This window comes from Pholcus phalangioides, unplaced genomic scaffold (genome assembly GCF_987345545.1).
Source record: "Pholcus phalangioides strain wild (caught in Gottingen) unplaced genomic scaffold, Ppha-v1.0 ptg000039l_1, whole genome shotgun sequence".
In the NCBI taxonomy this organism is placed as follows: domain Eukaryota; kingdom Metazoa; phylum Arthropoda; class Arachnida; order Araneae; family Pholcidae; genus Pholcus; species Pholcus phalangioides.
Genome location: NW_028301625.1, coordinates 22,031,243 through 22,050,168, shown reverse-complemented (window position 1 = coordinate 22,050,168; position 18,926 = coordinate 22,031,243). Strand labels below are relative to the sequence as shown.

General features: G+C 35.5%; 1 protein-coding gene across 5 annotated transcripts in view; it reads left to right on the top strand.

Moving 5' to 3' along the window:
- Positions 1-18,926, top strand: part of raskol (Ras GTPase-activating protein raskol) — a 258,900-nt gene that overhangs the window by 123,570 nt on the left and 116,404 nt on the right. Inside the window, exon 1 of one of the 5 annotated variants that reach the window (XM_089253808.1) lies at positions 7,097-7,347. The exons of the other annotated variants lie outside the window; for them this stretch is intronic. Coding sequence (XP_089109934.1) covers positions 7,188-7,347 — 160 coding nt within the window. The 5' untranslated portion in view covers positions 7,097-7,187. Of the gene's footprint in view, positions 1-7,096; positions 7,348-18,926 lie in introns of those variants that run through there. 5 annotated transcript variants of the gene reach the window in all.

Genomic DNA, 18,926 nt, shown 5'->3' with positions numbered 1-18,926 from the left:
GGGACTGCGCCCCATAGAATTTTTTAACTAAAAAAGGGCTCCGCGAATCAAAAAAAGGTTGAGAACCTCTGATCTAGGCAGTAACTACCTGACTGCGTGTTTTCACCGGTCAATGGCAGCACATTTTTCAAAATGTGTGGGAAAAATTTACTCAAAAGGGAAAATTTGGCTCTACGAGGTTACCATCACTGTTTTCCTATCATGCAAGTGACGTTTCAACGTGTGAGCAAACGGAGCTCGGATTACATGGACTTCAAAATTATTGAAAATTTTCATTTTTTACAAAATAGAAGATTTTAGCAAGAAATATTTGGCTTAAGGCGTTCCATGAATGCTTGTATCAACCCCCTCCCCGACTCTTTTAGACGACTATGTGTGTGCACATTGAACTTATTTCCAAAATTTTACTTATGAATAAAAATCGCTAAAACATGTCCTCTGTACTTATTATAAATACAAGGTGCAGGTAAAGCTTGTCGTTTTGCGAACTAGTGAACCCATATGACTTAATGCTTACAATTATGACTTAAATGTTTACAATTTTTTTAAGGCTGGTCTGATTAATCAATTAATCAACCAAATTAATCAATTAATCAACCAAATTAATCAATTAATCAACCAAATTAATCAATTAATCAACCAGATTAATTGGTTAATCGCAGTTAACAATCTTAGTTGAGCTAATCGACTTGATCTATCCGATTAAAATTTTCATTAAATGTTTGTAAATTAATTTGATTTATTTGGACGAAGATATGTCTTAAATTATGTTCCTATATATAACATTCTAGACAAGTGACCATATTTTAATATTCTTGAATCAATAATTTTATCAAATTTCTGGCATATGGAAATACAAGTCGATTCAACAAAAACTGGTGAGTATTTCAGTTCCAAACTGAGTTTTTGGTGGGACTTTCAAAAGAAAAGTTCAAAATGAATTTTTTCCGCTGTGAATAACAGTTTTGGCATTTGGGAAGCATCAATCCACCCCCCCCCCCCCGCAACCTCAGTACCATTTTGGAAGTGAAACACCCTTTAGATGTAGTGAAACCTCATACAACGATGCTCAATATAACGATTATAATCCCTCTACAACGATATTTTTTCAAGCCTTGTTTGGAAATGCGTATATTCTAATGTTAAACTGCTGTCTCTCGATGTAATGATAAAATCTCTCTAGAACGCGTTAATTTTTCTTGGTCCTCAGAGTGATAATCGTGATATCGAGATTTCACTGTATTTCCTACAGTTTGTGAGGGAAACAAGCAACAGTAAGAAGATCGAAAATAATTTCAAAATCACTGACTAACCTAAAAAACCGATATTCTACAAAAAACAAGACTCCAGTTGAGAAATTCCAAGATATAACAAGTATGTTTAGCATATTAAAGTGCCTCATGTGCGCGCAGCCAGAATTTCTCAACCTATTCTTATTTAGTTCACATTTAGAAAACAGGTGCGTGGAATAAATAAAATATATTTTTATAGCATCAATTATTATTATATAGTTACTAATACTACGTTTGTTATGAATGGTTAGCATTCAAAAATATTCGATTAAAATTTCATTAAACAGTCGATTAATCGATTAAAAAGTTTTGACTAACCAGTTAAAAATTTTAATCGATTCCCAGCTATAAATCTTTTTTAATAACTCCGTGTCATAAAAAAACCTTCCAAAAATACGTTAATGTTTTTTTTTTACAAATAACTTAACCCCATGTGCACCGGTTGATTCTGTGCAAAGATGCTTCAAAGTTAGTGCAGTTTTGGGTCTGTGAGACCCATGAAATGTATTTCTTTCATTTGTCAAGAGGTGGCAAGAAAAATTTTCTTCGGGTTCGCTATTTTCCCTATTTAACCACTTCACTGATGGGTTTTTAATTTTTTTCTGCACCGAAAAAAAAAAAGTCAGGTTTTTTTTTATTTTTTCACTCTACCCATAGGAATAACATACAGTTGAAGGACCGAGCACACCCAATACCTTCTAAAGCAGAGGAACCTTCTTGCTCTAGAAGGTGTTGGCACACCCCGCTTCCCATCTTAAGGAGATATCGAAGCGTAAATAACATACAATTACAGAAAATCATACTTCATTTTTTAATTCACAAATCTTAAAAAATTTTGATTCACTTATTACCTTTTTAAGAAATGAAATTATTTTTTCGAATTGTTCTTATTTGAATTTTTTTGCATGGAATATAAATAATCTAGTTTCTAGATAGGTTATGTAACTGAACTAGATTATGTATCTATGTAATTAAATTACAAGATTATGTAACTAGATATTTTCATTACTGTCGCACAAAGCCATAGCGTTTGTAGAGATTAAGTCAAATTTTTACTTTTCTTTAACGCCCTCTAGGGGCAAACATTACGAAACCCGTGCTACGCTCGGGCAAGTCAGTTTCAGGAAGAAACGGATGCGTGTCAGGCACGGCAAGTTAGGTCAAGTTGTTAAGAAATTAAGGCTTCACGCTTGTAATGCTGAAGATTTTGGCATCCTGGCGTTTCTTCACTAGGATCTTGTCGTTTTTTGGAAAATCAGTCATTTTATAGGTTAGTCACGAAACTACTTTCGATCTCTTCATGCTGTTACTTTTCTCTCTAGAAACTGCTTCCCAAGTAGTACTGGGGTGACAATATAATCAATCGAGTTAATCATCATTAATTGAGTTCAATCATTAAGGTGGACAATAGGATATAGCTGTTGGTGTGAGAGTATTCTGCAGTATAGTGAAGCCTCAGGTGGCAGCACTGCGCATAACAAGCATTACACAGAAGCAAACTTCACGTCAGGTTTCACTACACGTACATTCCAACATGTACCAATTCGTTAGAGGTTCCGCAGAGGAATATGGACGAGGTACATGCATGGTTTAGTAGTAGTAAAGTGAAGCCAGAATGCACTTGTGTTCGTTAGAAAAGGTCACCGTAAGTTTTCACGCGGGCATCCCACTTTTTAAGGGAAAGGTAGATAGATATTGTCAGTGAAAATGAAAATTATCAAAAGATTGTTTTATGCAATGAAAAAAAATGGACTGCACATACTTCACATCTAAATATGTGCATTTATGTCACAAGAAACGAGAAAGAGACGTGATCAATTAAAAAAAAAGTTTAAAAAAAACTTGGAGAAAATCTTTAAAAGGCTTAAATTAAATAACAACTCTTTCCCTGAACGGAACTTCGGAAATATGAAATGTTAAAAACAGGAACAAATAAATAAGAGGCCTTTAGAAAGCCCGTTTCCTGTTATTGTAGTAAGTAGAAATTGGTCGTTGAAACATCATACTGAAAGTCAGCAAATCAATGACTAGCTCATCGAAAATATATCCAAACCACAATGAAGTACTACACGTAGGCTAAATATCAACAGGCCACGGACTTCATGGGAAATGTGTAGTCGTCACGATAAACAGCATCACTGGAGAAAAGAGAGTGGCACTTGTGCAGCAAAAGAACAAGCTGGATCTGATAAGATTCCAGCTACAGCAGCGACATAGACGTGACCACAAGAGATGAATAGACAGACCATCCAGGGTGAAGATTTATATATAAGGATGAGAAAAGTAAACAATTTTTTTTTCATTTAAAAACAAGTAGCACGATAAGCGAACGCAGACAGCCTCATCTTCAAAATCCACGCTCAATGAATAAATCATCCTCAATTTAATGCAACCGTTATCGGAGTGAGTATGTATGCTCTTTCTGATTAGGGAAGAGAGCAATAGGGTAGCGTTTTCCATGTTCCAAAATATCCAACATCGAAGCAGAAAAAAATCATGTGATTTCAGTGCAGACGGTGCAAATGAACATAAATTATTTTAAACATGTTTGTGATCAATTTAACCCTTTAGTGCACGAGTGAGAAACTGTTCCGTGAGTGCACGGGTTGAGTCTCACAGAGACCCATACTGAATTATGCAATACATGAAATATTTTTACACTTTCTTTTCTTCAGTATTTCGATGAATTTATTATTACATCATTTCAACTACATTATGAACATAAATGAATGTAATTAGCCATTGCTGTACTATTTTAAATTAATTTTCAAATTAACAGTTCTGAATTACTTATAACATCATACTGAATCAGAAACTCAATGATAAAAACAAAAAAAATGTTTTTTTTAAATGTATATATGAAATAGACTTTATAATATGACAATGTAAACATATATACAGGGTGATTATAAAAAAACTATCCCGACATATGGGCCCCTAACTATCATACCATTCACAGAAACTGAATGAAATTTTGGCATAAGGTATTTTGAGGTATGCGCTCAAGAATGATATGGAAAACAACAGTGTCACTCTAACAGCTACGGTTACAGTGAGAAAATTTCGAAAATATCAAATGGCAACACCAAGTTTTTTGTATTGGAATGTAATCTCCATTGTGAAAAACCCTAAATAGCGTTCGAACGGCAACTGTAGCATGAAAATCACCGGCGGTAGATAGGCTAAAAGTGAGGACAACCTATAAGGACAGAGAAGCAGCATAAAATAAAGTATTTTATTGTGTTTCACAAATTTTCCACATGACTTTGTGGAGGACTAATCAGGCTGGGATCTCAGCCGAAGAAACGGTGTGACGAATGAAACGAACATTAATGCTCTGGTGCACGGCAAAGTCCTTTTTACTTTTTCCTTGCCTAGCTCCGGGGATTTTCGTGCTACAGGTGCCATTCCAACGCTATTTAGTGTTTTTCAGTATGGAGATCGCATTCCAATACAAAAAACTTGGTGTTGCCATTTGATATTTTCGAAATTTTCTCACTGTAACTGTAACTGTTAGAGTGACACTGTTGTTTTCCATATCATTCTTGAGCGCATACCTCAAAATACCTTATGCCAAAATTTCATTCAGTTTCTGTGAATGGTATGATAGTTAGGGGCCCATATGTCGGGATAGTTTTTTTATAATCACCCCGTATATACATTGGCGTACGCAAAGGGGGGGGGGGTTAGGGTTTTAACCCCCCCCCCCTTCAGCCGAGATTATAGTGTTATTTTGCAGTAAAAAAACGTAACCCCCCCTTGAGAAGAAAAAAAAATTGAAACTCCCTCGAAAATTCTGCGTACGCCTATGTGTATATATATATTATATATATATGGATTTCTCATTTTTAGTCATTTTAAAATAATCACATCAATTAATATTGAAAAAAAAATGTTACTTCACTTGACTACACGGGTTGGATCTTTTGACTAGCCAGTTAAGCACTTTAATCGGTTCTCAGCCCTAGTACTCATGATTCTTTAACAATGCGTTTCAAAACAACAGAGGAAACATTATTTTCACCTTTACAAAGGTATGTGAAAAAGAAAACCGGTATCACTAGAGGTATAACATCAGCTAATTATCTAATAAAACTACCCCCACACAAAGTTCTCAAGTGTTTCTCATTTCCTCTTATTTGTCACCCATAAATGCCATTATTATTTTTTTTTTTTATTTATTCAAAGAATCGAAATGTTTGCTGGTCGCACGCAAGCGTAATAAACAATCTGAGAATCGGGCTCAATAGGTCTATATATCTCTCTATATTTTTCTTCATTTTTTCTTTTTGGAGGTAAAGTGCGTAAATCGCTCCGTTTCCGGAGGACGTGAAATTCCCGCGTGAAATGCGCGACTTTTGATTGCAGCGCCGGAATTTGGCGACATTTTCGGTTCTTTAGTGTGTTGCTTTTTTATTCGAGAGTAAAGATCGCCTTGGCGCCGTTTCCATGGAAACCGAAAGAGGTGAGCCAGAGTCGAGGCGGAGCTTAGAAGCTTTTATTCTTTTTTTTTACGCAACAAAAAAAAAGTGGAAGACGATGTTGGCTGTTGTTCGTGTCTTCCTCTCGTGATTTTTCCCCCTCACCATGCTTTTTCATTTCAAACTTTTCCGCTGCCGGTTATTTTTTTTATTATCACGTAATCATCATCATCATCTTTTGTACCGCAGCTTGAAGAGACGACAATCACCGTTCAGTGGATCACGGTAACACTAACAAAATTCTACCTGGGAATATCGAGGCGGTTGAAAATGTGAGAGACTCTCTCCTTCCCGTATGCCGAATGTAATATACTCGCTTGTGAGTGTCCATCAAGTGGACGTTACTGGAAACAAGGAGCCTCCTGTTTTGGTGCCGGAAGAGTTATTCGGCACTCAAAAGTCGTTCAACAAGTGCTATTCGAAAAACCGTTGTGTGTTGTGCCCTGTTAATGACTCGATGGTGAAGTCTGCTGTTGTGACTATATTTTTTCGAGCTGAGTGATAAATTTCACCGTCCAGATGCGTTCAGTTTGTTTTCGATTTTCACTCGCTAAAAATAAGGAGCACCTTATCGCGGACGTTAGGATTTATCAGTGGCTTTGAGATATTGAGGCATCATCTTTTGCGCCGCAGCTTGAAGAGACACGATTATCGTTCAGTGTGGTTCAACACAAACAAAACTCTACCTGAAATACTTAATTGGTCAACTCTCTCTCTCTCTCTCTCTCGTATGCCAAATGTAATTTATTCTCTTTTGAAGTATTCATCAAATGGACGTCGCGTGAAACAACGAGTCTCCTGTTTTGGTGCCGAAAGTTATTCTGCACTCAAAGCGTACAGATTTATTCAGTTTATTTTGGATTCCGTTCTGTTTTGACTCACTCTAAAAAATAAGGAAGACCTTATCGCTGACGTTGGGATTTATCAGTGGCTTTGAGATATTGAGGTTTCTGCATAGAAATCCAGGATTTAGGGAAGAGAGAGAGAACAACAACACCCGATAAGACTTCAGCAGCTAGAAGTCGTTCTTGTGTCGAGATTGTGTTTGCTTATACTGCGTGGAGGTGCTAGGGACCGTCAACACGCTCGAGTTGGTCCTGTCGGACCAAAAGACAGCGACAAGCAATTTGGAGCTCTCTTCTAATAAAGAATGATGACTGGAGAATTTTTCTTCGCCACGGGGAAGCTAATTGCTTCTTGGGCACGAATTGCGAAAGCCCCTATGACTCAGTAGATGGTCGTCCTCCTCCTTTTATAACATCTTCTTCCCCGGCCTTGTGAGAATATATGGCCCTCACCAAATAACAAACGATACTGCTGATGAAACCGAGGCAACTGAGACCTCTCCCTACACTCTAAGAAAACTTGTTCGATGTAAATTTCAAGTTTGCCTCTCTCGGATAATAGAACAGAAATGCCCGTGTCTGTATCAACTTCTCTGGAAAATATCGAAGTCATGGAAGGTAAAAATCATTTTCGTGGACGATTTGCTCGTGTGCTGTTTAGTTCGTGTATTGGACCGCCAAAGACTTTGTCTAAGGATAGAGAGGATTCTCATTGGGATTCCATCTCAGGTAAATTCGTTTCTATCTCTTTATTTGATACAGTTTTTCCTCAAAATGGCTCCTCTAGGGGCATCGCCAACATTTTTCAGGGGCATTTTTGTCATCCTTAGATTCCAATCTAGCAATCACGTGCAGAGGTTGTTGGACGCCAATGCTGATTTTCTAGTTGCCATGGTGACCTGGCACCTGGGATTTATCAAGCCCTGATCTACTTTATTTAAAAAAAGATATGGCATTTAAAAGGGGTTTTATGGATTTCTACTATGCCGCTTGAAGGGTTAGTAAGTATGATTCTTTTGTGTCATAGCGAACAACAAAAGTCGAAATTAATTTAAAAACTTTTTGCAAATCATCCATGGCTACTATACACGGAGGAAGCTAGATGACACAGCTCCAGCCTTGGAGGAATCTTATTCTTTTACGCAATAAATTTACTGCAGCGGGCCGTGTAGAATGGCATGAAAACCCGGCTTCAGGTCCCGGGAATAGTGCAAAACTCTATAAAGGACTGCGGAGAAATCCAAATCCCTTAGTTGTGCTCTTTAAGTCTTGTTTTGGTCTTTGCGATGTCTGCCGCACATGTTCATGTTAATTATGGATTTTTGCTTTAGAAAAGAAAAGGTATATTAATAATTCGAAAAAACCATTTGCCTATACAAATGTCAATGTACAGTATGATTGACCCTCCTACACTTTTAAAACCATCAAACTAGAGTGCAGATTAATATTTAACTATTGGTAGTGGGAAAATAAATATGACGAGACAATGTCCTTTGTAGGTAGTTCTTCATTTAATGTATTATTTGTTGATACCTATTCTACATGGCAATGCATTAACGTAATTATTTTCGTTCTAGTTTGCTATACTAAACAGGTATTATTAAGTAGTTTCGTTTGCATGGATGTTTTATCGTTAACCTGCATTCATGGTTAGCGTGAGTATGTCATTATTTTTAATGTCCAATCGTGAATTTCAGCGAACTGTTCTTTGCAGGAACTTGTTGATTATGTTTGCTCAGCATATGTATTAGCGTTTTTTTTCTCTCTTCTTTTTCCGTGGGTACATGTATATTGTTGCTTTTGTCAGTTTAATTCATGTGCTTCACTTTGAACTCGCAGCTGTTTTAGAAATGTCCTTCTATTTTATAAAAGGTGAAAAAGAACGGAAACACCCAATTGCCCTGAACCCTTCTCATTGAGCTCTTATTTCCTCTGTACATTCATACGGCTATGTTTGCATAAGACAGCATTAATGAATACTACCGACTAAATGTCTCCCTCTAAACCTTGAAACGTATTGCGATTTTTTTATGGTGAACATTTTGAGCAGTACAGAAAAGGTCGAAAAAAAAAATGTTTGGGATACGAATCATCTCAGTCACGTCGTAAAATATTACTTGCATTGTAAATTTTCTATTCGCTCGATCCATAATAATAATTATTATAGGGTTGCATCGCATTATAAAAACAATCTCATAAGGTTCGTTAGACCATATCAAGCGTGGGATCCTATATATGATGCAGATCCAACATTACTCATAAAGTGAATGGTTCAATAGATCGCCTATAAATTGCGTGATTCTACCTCGTCCGTATAACATAAAAATATTACTACATATATCGTGTCATTTTCGGATCTCCCCCCACCATACGCTGAGTGTGTGCTCAGGATCTAGTAGCACGCATTTTCATGGGCTCATAGTCGTCGTGTGAGCGGCTAAACGGTTGCTACTTTTCTGGAAAATATCGTGGGAGTGAGATCAAACCGCATGTCTCACGCCCATTCATCCGAAATGATGGACTCAGTTCTCCTCTATAATAATACGAATTCTATCTCAACGTTTGTGTTTTTCTTTCCCATACACTGTTTTCGTCGGCAACGACAAACATCGTAATATATACAGGCGCATTTTTATGTGTGTGTGTGACATGCAATCCGCGACATGTGTATAGGAGAAAAAGAAATTGCGTATCATTTTCATGGCAATAACTGATACATGATGAACAAATAAAAACGATGAAAAGACAAATGTTTTGTTCCATTCAGTCATTGAACATGATCATAAAATATGAAAATATGCACCTTTGGACTGAAAGCATGAAATGTCGGGAGCACTGTCGAAGAGCAGATGTTCTCAATCTGGAAACACACGACCTTCCGAGAACCCCAGGATATTTCAAGGAGATATTCCACAAGTGTATATCATGCAAAGGGGGGGGGGGCATATCTTACGGTTATGGAGCCACAGAGATTTCTTCAAAAAACTCTACTTCAAAAGAAACAAATTAATTAAAGGAATCTCCTTTTTTTCAAGTCAAAAGGTGTTTCTTAAGAAAGTTTTATACCATCAATATTTGACATTGAGATTCTATTCACAGAACAAGGAGGAAAAAGAAAAGAAACAAGAACCTAAAGGGGACCCCAAGCCAGAAAATGTGGAGAAACACTGCCATAGAGGATCGGTGGTTGATCAAAAAGTCAGTGGTTCCCATCCCGTAGTACGCTTTATTAAAAAGGTACATGATTGTTCACCCGTACATGTGAAAAATAATCAGTTATGGCCAAATAACTAGTAATTAAAAAGAGTAAAGTTGTATTATAAAATATACACTTTGACCTTTGAAGACCGGACACACACCGCTTCCCATCTCCGAAAAATATCGAAGCGAATATAAAATATACACTACGAGTTAATAATTAATACGAGTTAATAATTAATACGAGTTAATAATTAATACGAGTTAATAATTAATACGAGTTAATAATTAATACGAGTTAATAACATTAAATATATTTGACACAGAACAGTTTTTCCGTCACTTTTTGTTTATACAGTATTTCAGTTTCAGAAAAGTCGCACTCTGTTTTTAATTTTTCCTCAACAGATTTTTAAAATTTGCTTGAACAAATTTTCATTGTATCTTAAAAAACAAAAATATATTCTTTTTTTTTCAATAACATACTTTAGAGCGAGTATACTTTCATATTTCATCTTTTTTTTACAATTTCAAATATTTTTTTGTCAATAGTTTATAGCCAAGTGAAAATTTTCCCTAGCTTTTTTTTTCCATTCGTGACATTTGGAAACATTTCTTAAGTCCTACAACACCAGCTGCCATCTATCAAATTTTGTGTTCAGAATGTTAACAAGAATGTAGACATTTTTAAATCAATTAGAAAGATAATTAATTCACAAATTAGATTTATTTAGGAAAAAAGAGGCGAGCGTTTTTATTAAATGTCCTTCTCCTGGCTATTTTTTTTTTAGAAATATATAATTGAAAACTATTTTCACTTTTTACCACGTGTTTCAATTCAAAGACATCTATTATTTCTGAGACAAATTAGAAATATATTGTCCCCATAAAATTTAAGGAAAAAAAAGAGCAAGAAACACAAACAAAAAAGAAATAAAAATGCAGTTGATAACAAATTAATCAAAGTATCAGTGCTTGTCTAAACTGAAAATGATCTACCAAAATACATGGAACATGTAATTGTCAAGCATTAATATCAAACTAAGTGCTGAAACAGGCAAAATGCCTCGTCGGATTTGCCTATCTTTTCAATTTCAATCATCACATTAATAAAACGTACATTACACAAAGAAAATCCATCCAAAGGATTGTTGCCGATTCATACTTATTATGTTTATTTTTTTTATTATTATTATACTTATTAATCTTAACATGGTTAAATTTAAATTAATTTTTTTCACCCTGAGTTTTCAACAAACTTCATTGATGACTTTTTTCATTTATTAGCAGGTAAAGAAGTGCCCCTAAGAATTGTTTTTGGAATTTTGGTTGACATTTTTCTTTAACTTTTTTCCACTATTTGTCCTATTTCGTGAGAATGGTCCCTACACATTTCCCTCGGGAAAACATTGTGAAGCGCACGCGGCTATACCACGGTGTTTTTTTGTTTTTTTTCAATTAGCACATAAACGAGGACCTTTTGATTAATCGCAGAGGGAACTAAAGATCCTCCTACTATATACGGTACCATAGCTCAATGGTTCTCAAACTTTTGTCACCCACGACTCTCTTGACCTAGTCAACGTCTATCCAAGGCTCCCCACAATAGTCTAACAAAGAATCCTTCAAAGCACAGAACGAGCTAATATCAATATCGACAACTCAGCGCGATACCTCTGGGAATGGTTTGTGATGCCCCCAAGAGCTTCAACGTACATTTTGAGAACCATTGACATAGCCTCTCTATTTTCATTCCAATGTCTGCGTTGTTTTGAAACACATCCCACGGACCTCTTAGTAACCTCTTACAGACTTCCGGGAGTCCGCGTACCACCTTTTGGAAACCTCTTGATTATATTACCAATACGTTAATATCTAATTAGTCGATCTTCAAGAAACGGTTTCAAAGAAATATGAACTAATTCCCCTTGTGCGTTCTTTGTAGTGTTTGTTTTAAAGCATCTGAGTTTATTTCTTCAGTGGTTCGTGTAGAGTCAAGTTACTTAGCTGTGACACAATTTCTTAGAATACGAGTACTACCGGAAGTGAAGACTGAAATATAGCCCTCTCGAGTGTGTTCCCCTTGTAGCACACCATATACAAATACTTATGCATTGTTTATGTTGAAACTAAAGATAATCCTCAGGTTTTTTTTTTTGGTTTTCGTTGGGGCTTTCTCCTACCTAAAGATTAAAGTGTGTTTATGTAGTGAAGAACTGAATTTACTCAGGTATATACTCTAAACTTATTTTATGCGTACATTAATTTTCAAGACACCACACTTATTCAGATTTCAGTGGTTTTTTTAGTAATATCTAGAGCCCGGAAGTTCAGGCAAAATGCCATAAATGCCTTTTTTTGCCTATTTTCAAACTTTTTGGTAAAAATACCCTTAATATCTTTGTTTTTAGCTATTTTTTCTTCCTTCCAAAAATTATAAATGCCTTTTTAGTGCCTATTTTAGTCATTTTTAGTGCCTTTTTGCCTGTTTGTTTCAGCACTTAATTTGATATTAATCCTTGGCAAACATAATAGTGTGGATATTTTAAACTTAACAAGCATTATACTCTAAACAATTTTTTTCTGAATTGCATTTTTGTGTTTCTCGCTCCTTTTTCATCAATTTTATAGGGACAACCGATTTCTAATTTGTCTTTGTTTTGCTAGAGCATGAGATGCCTTCTCAAAGCAAAGGCTTCAGATGAAACGTACTGGAGCTTGATGTTGCTACGAAAAAAAATCTGTATTTTTTTTACCTTTTCCCCTTAACTTATGATCAAATCTTCTTTCTGGTTATTTAATGCCAGGAGAAAGACATTTTTACGTGTTTTGCAACACTGATCAATAACTTAGCATGTTGAAAATACATGTGCTTTTCAGAAATAATAGACGTCTCTAAACTGAAACATGAGATAACTTGAAAATAATTTTAAATTACATATTTCTCACAAAAAAATAGCCAGGAGAAGGACATTTAATAAAAACACTCACTTCTTTTTTCCCTGAATAAATCTAATTTGTGAATTAATTTACAATTATAATTGATTTAAAAGGAAGTTCAAGTGATGGCTACATTCATATTAACCTTCTCAACACAAAATTTGGTAGGTGGCAACTGGTATTGTAGGACTTGAACCAATGTTTGTCAAATGCCTCGAATGGAAAAAAAAGCTGGGGAAAATTTTCATTTCTGCCATAAACTATTGATAAAGAATACTTAAAATTTCAAAAAAGATTAAATATGAAAGTATACTAGTCCTAAAAATATATATTGTTGAAGAAATTTATATACTCTCTTTTGTTTTAGGATAGAAATTTATCGTTTTAAAATTTGAAAAATGAGCTGGGGACAAAAGAAGGGCATTTCCTTAAGAAATGGAAATTTGTTCAAGAAAATCTCAAAAATCTATTAATGGAAAAAATTAAAAACGGAGGGAAGACTTTTCAGAAATTGGAATATAAGTAGAAAGTGACGAAAAAAAAGTTCTGTGTCAAATATATTTTTTATGTAAACTGCTGGGGACACAATTTAGGCCAATTTCGTGAGAGTCACCCATATGTGATATGTCTTATAATTTTCATCTAAACAATGAAAATTTAAACTTTGCTTGAGTTTAAATGATATCTCAGAAAAAACATTTATTCAGTAATTTCTATTCCTTTTTTAATCCAAAGGTGACCGTCACGGCTTTAGTTTATAGTTTTTTATATAATCTTTTGGTGTAGAGAGTAAAGGGGAGGGCTCACCCTACGGATGTGAACTGCAACTCCACCTTTGCATATCCCATGCTTTGCTGCAATTTTTTTTTTTTTCGCTAGAGACCCAAAAGTCTAGCGTAACAGATAGCCCAACAAACTACTTACGGCTTCCTGTCTCAAACAGCAGCAGCAGTTCCAATGGCTGATGACTGTTACTCGCGCGCAACAGTTCAATCCTCCCACGTCTCAGGTAGCAGTATTTCCTGCATAAAACCTTTGTCTTTTTGCTTTCTTTGTCCTTGTCTAAGTACGCTTTCACATAATTTGGCAAAGCGAATAAGCTACTGTGCGCACACTTTCATCTCTGTGACAAACCTCCTAGTCACTTCTCACTCACTTTAGGCATATCTGGTCACTTTTTTGATCACACAATTTCATTTTTTTGTTTTTGAAGTTAAATTAGCGTATTCTCTAGTCGTAGTGAGCCGAAAGAATATAAGTCAATGTTTGGGGTTGTTGAGTCAATGTTATTGGCTTTTCTTGCATCCAATTTCATTAACATCACGTAGAGACTTTTTTGTGACTTGGTGTGTGACGATGGAAACAATAAAAGAAGTCCCCATCCCTTTTGTTGGGCGATCACATATGCGCAGATTCGCACCGAGGAGGTCATCAGCTTTGCCGTTTTCCATTTAAAAAGGATTTTGTCTCTCGTTGAATCTTTTAAAAGCAACCGCCACCCAACGTAGGCAATTCTCGTTCATTAAGATGCCCCATAGTGAAACTTACGGGCTGGAATTGTCATCAGTGAAGCTCCGAATGATGGTGGGAAGAGAAGAAAGGAAGCTGTTTTGCATTTAATTACATACATTTTACGAGGAATTCTTTGTGTACGCATTCAAGGCCATCGCAACAGTTTGTTCTTTGCTTTAATCACTCGCGTATGTGAAAGACACTGCTTATGATATGCATGTACATTTTCTTCTCTTAACCCTCGTTTCACCGGCTTCCATAATTAGTCATTGGGTTGTCAGTTATGAAAATTTACGAAATTGCTCAGAAAAGAAAATCCTGTGATCATTCTAATACTAAGTCATGTAGCATCAAGATGAAGTGCAACGAAGACTTTGGAATCGCCAAATAGTTTACCACATCAGCGATTTGAAAATCACTCGTAGATTACATAAGTGATTTAATGTTGCTTATAATAAATTTTTTTTTGTCAATCGTAATGAGAGATTTTAAAAATATTAGTCTATATAGTTCTTAGGGCGGATTGTGATTGTCGTAAGATTTTGCATTTGGATGCAGTTTTCACAACAGGCTGTGGCATCCGTGATAAAAAGTATAATTGTGTGCGTAATCAGAGAGAACATTCAATATGCAGCCCACAGCCGGTCAATGTTTTGATCATCAAAACTTTATTAATCTGTAGGTAAATTTTCGAAAATATAGTTTAAAAATTATGAAACATTATACCCTTCCCAATTTTTATATGCTTGCTGTGGTGCACGTGCAATGTGTTTCCTGAGCACGGTTATTCAGAATTATTTTCAGAAATAACTGTTCATTACTAAAATTACTAAAACATACCAAAGGGATAATCTTTCCCGGACGATAATGGAAATGTGGCAAGTGCCAAGGTGAATAAGAACTGTTGTATATACTATAGAATAGTTGTGTCAAATTCACTACTGAAAGTATTCATAATTTATGAAGTGATAATCATATTGAGTTTGGAGTCATGGGCCGTCAGTTGATGGCAAGCGATGTGTTAGGCATGAACATAATTTCGCCAGTGTAATTATAGCTGCAGTTATCCTATCATTTCAATTCGTAAAATATACTATACATAAAAAGTCTATTTTTTTTTGCTTACCCTCGAAGAATAACGTTCCAATAACCTAAATTTAGACAAAACAAAGATCTGGAAATAGAGGTATTATTCCATTCAGTTGATTTATCTGAAAATACAGCGTGATATAAACATATCAATCATGATTTTCCTACTTCGGTAAAGAATATATTGGAGAGATTCAAACAAAAAATGCACAAAAGGTACGTAGAATGTTCTATATCTTATAAGAAGAATAAAAAATTTAACCGTGCTTTGCACTCGGAGTTTTTCTTTCTTGAATTTCTTAGTTGGCTCTTTAACCATTTCTTATTCTTTTTTTCTTCACGCTTTTCCTTAAGAGAAAACTTTTTTCTTTATTTTAAGGCTCATTTGGGAACTTTGAAATAGTTATGCCCCGTTGCCCGCTATCAAATCATCCATTTCGCTTCCTCTTTTTTTAAAAAAGAAATTCTTTTCTCTTTTATGTTCAATACCATTTACCTCTTTTTCTTCCTATTTTTATTTTATTATTTAGTTTTATTCAGTTTTCTTTTTCTCCTCTCAGTAGCAGCATCTGTTGCAATCCGGCTTGATTAGTCATGTTTTCTTCTGGTGAACCACTTGCTTTTTTTTTATCTACTAGTTTTTTCATGAGGCTTAAAAGCTTGTCTTTCATGTGTATGCATTGTATTTTTACATTAGCATTGTTTCATGCGTTAAGCAGCTCTTCTAGCTTCTTATTTCCGTGTTTAGTGTGTCAATAATGCTTTTCTAGTTCCCTATATGTGGATATGTTTTATATCATAAAATTCCAAAGTCACGTTTTTATATCTATGTTCAAGCCATTTTTTTTTTCATTTTACTGTTTCATTGTTTGGCATTGCATTTTTTAGCATGTTTTTTGCCGTTGTGAATGCTGTAGGATTGTAGTCATTGATGTCATGGATGGTCATGCGTTATTTTCAATGGATTAGTCATGACCTCGTGAGTTTGAATTGTTTGATCATTTTGTCACACCACGGCCATTTTATTCACACGAGAGCTAGTTAGACTTTACATAGGCCTATTACTGTATTCAATCTACCACAGAATATAGCGATATATTCACAGTGTTAATTGTTATGCATTTCCACCATGCAATATTAATTTTAATTTTTAACTTTGCTTAAAAAATCCAAGCTTAATTACCTTGATACCTAAAAGCCTGATAATCGGAATTGGCTCATATATAGCAATTACGTTAATTGGTTTGACGGATAGCTCTCTAACAAGTGTTTAATGTCACTTTCAGTTGTTTCTCCATGTTCAACCGTTGAAGGTTGGTGCTCTAATCCACCAGACTACCAGACAGCATGAAATTTAATAATTTAAATACACGTATATGCGGGGCCAAGCCCAGTGAGTTTGCGGCCCGATGCGGAAAAAGAAACAACTTTGTAGCCCTCTTTAATATTTTTATGAGTCGATCCTACAATGGGGAATGAATTTGCTAGAAAATCAATGTGGTGGCCCTTTTCTCTCCACCTGAACACGGTTCTATCGAATTCGTCAATTTTAGCCATTGCCCCTGAAGGGGTGGGATGTGGTGGCCCAGCTAAAAGTCTTAGCCACAGAGACGTGTTTCGAAAACCTCGATTCAAGAAAAGCCTGTCGAAAACCCTCGCTAAAGAGGGTATACGGATGCACTTATTTTTCTTAGTAAGGCACATACGTCTCCTATGACATAACCTGTAAATTGATAGAATTTTAAGCTTGGGCTTTGTTAAAAGTTAAAGTCAAAATGAAATATGTTGTCAATGTAATGTTATTAATCCAGTTTTACGGCACCTAATATTTTACGCCTCATCACACCTGTTCAAGTCTAGCTGTGAGCGTATATCGGTTAGATTTTTGAAAATTGGGAGCTTTGCGTTTGGTTTCGGCGATAGTTCATAAGAGATGTATAGTATCGCAATGGTAGGCTAGACCAGGGATTCTTAACCTTTTTCAGCCACGACCCAAAATCACCCACACTACCAACTTCACGACCCATGGCCATTTATTAGCTATAAAAATGCTTAATAAATGGCTTTTGAATACAAAATGTTTGGTTTGATATGCGACCCATCTGGGAAGCCCTGCGACCCATAAGTTAAGAACCCCTAGGCTAGACAGTAGGGTATAAATGCGTTCCAAGAACTAAACATTGAAGTAATAAATAATAACTTTTGTAAGAATTAAGTCTATATTATGTTTTGTTCTTTTAAAAAGTTGACGTATTCATACTGCACAGTTTACACGTGACTTTATATTCCCAATTAAGTTAGACATTATCTAATTTGTCTATAAAATGGTACCATATTTTTATTCTTGGACGTTTTTCTTGAATAAGTTTAAAGCGTACAATTCCATAGGCGTACACCAGGAGTAGAGGGAGTAGTTAGAGCTGAGATTATAAGTTTTTTGTGAATAAATAGAATATCTTACCTCTCTCTGGGAGGGTCGTGAATTCTAATACAATTGACACGTTTAAAAAGAAATACTAAGCATATTAGGATAAGTCAAGAAGCTATCCATACTTAGATGAGACAACCATATTTTTTATAGGCAGTATATTTATATTTTATTATAATTATTGGTTTTGTATTGCTCTTATTGGGTTGCTGTATTTTTGATATAGTTTAGATATATATTCGATATCCACATTTTTTATGGGCATCTTTTTTTCAGCCACCTCATTGGGCATTTTGTCTTTTGCGGCATTTGTATTTGTTTTGTATAAATAGCTTTATAAACCTACGCGCTGATTGTGACCTGGCCCCCCGAGGCCTTTCCGGCCTCTCTTTTTCTTTCGTGTTATAATAGAGTGTATATGAGATGACTCATCGTTTCATTCCCAGCTCATATACCTCTACGGCAATTCATTTTTTTTTCATTATGGCATACGCATACTCAGCTATTTTTTCTCCTGCAAGAAATTGTTTGGCAAATAGAAAATGAGATTATTTGGGAGAAAAAAAGTGGAAGGGAGGAGCAGGATATATATGAGGAGGTCAAGGTGGGTTTTATTATATGGAAGTGAACGCGTTTTTCATCATGTATGTACGCGTCGTCAAAAAATCCCTATGCTTCCTGACGTTTGTGCAAAGATATCGAACAGTAAATAGGTAATCCCCCCTTTCCCGTAGCCACATAATATAATTTTGCCTCATTCGTGATTACTTTTGATGCCAGTTGTCGTCTTCGAAGCACTTCTCCTGCTTCACACACACACACAACGAACAAAACACCTTCTCAGCTTCTAAAATCTAATTTACTTTTGGGAACTTTCATAACTTCAATCTAATTTATAAAATTTTCCCCTCCCCCGTACAAACGAAACGAAATTGAATTTATCGTTGAGCGCGTTCGAAAATTCCTAAACACACGAAGAAAGGATCGAAACTTCTGATCATGTTTTTTTTTCTCGTAGTGAACGGTAAATAAGTCGAACACAGCACCGGGCTTGAGAGTTTTGCGTCCCGGTGAGAAGAAAAGTTTTGTCACCTTGTACAATATCTGTATGGTCGTGGTCCCACTAGTGAAAATAATTCCC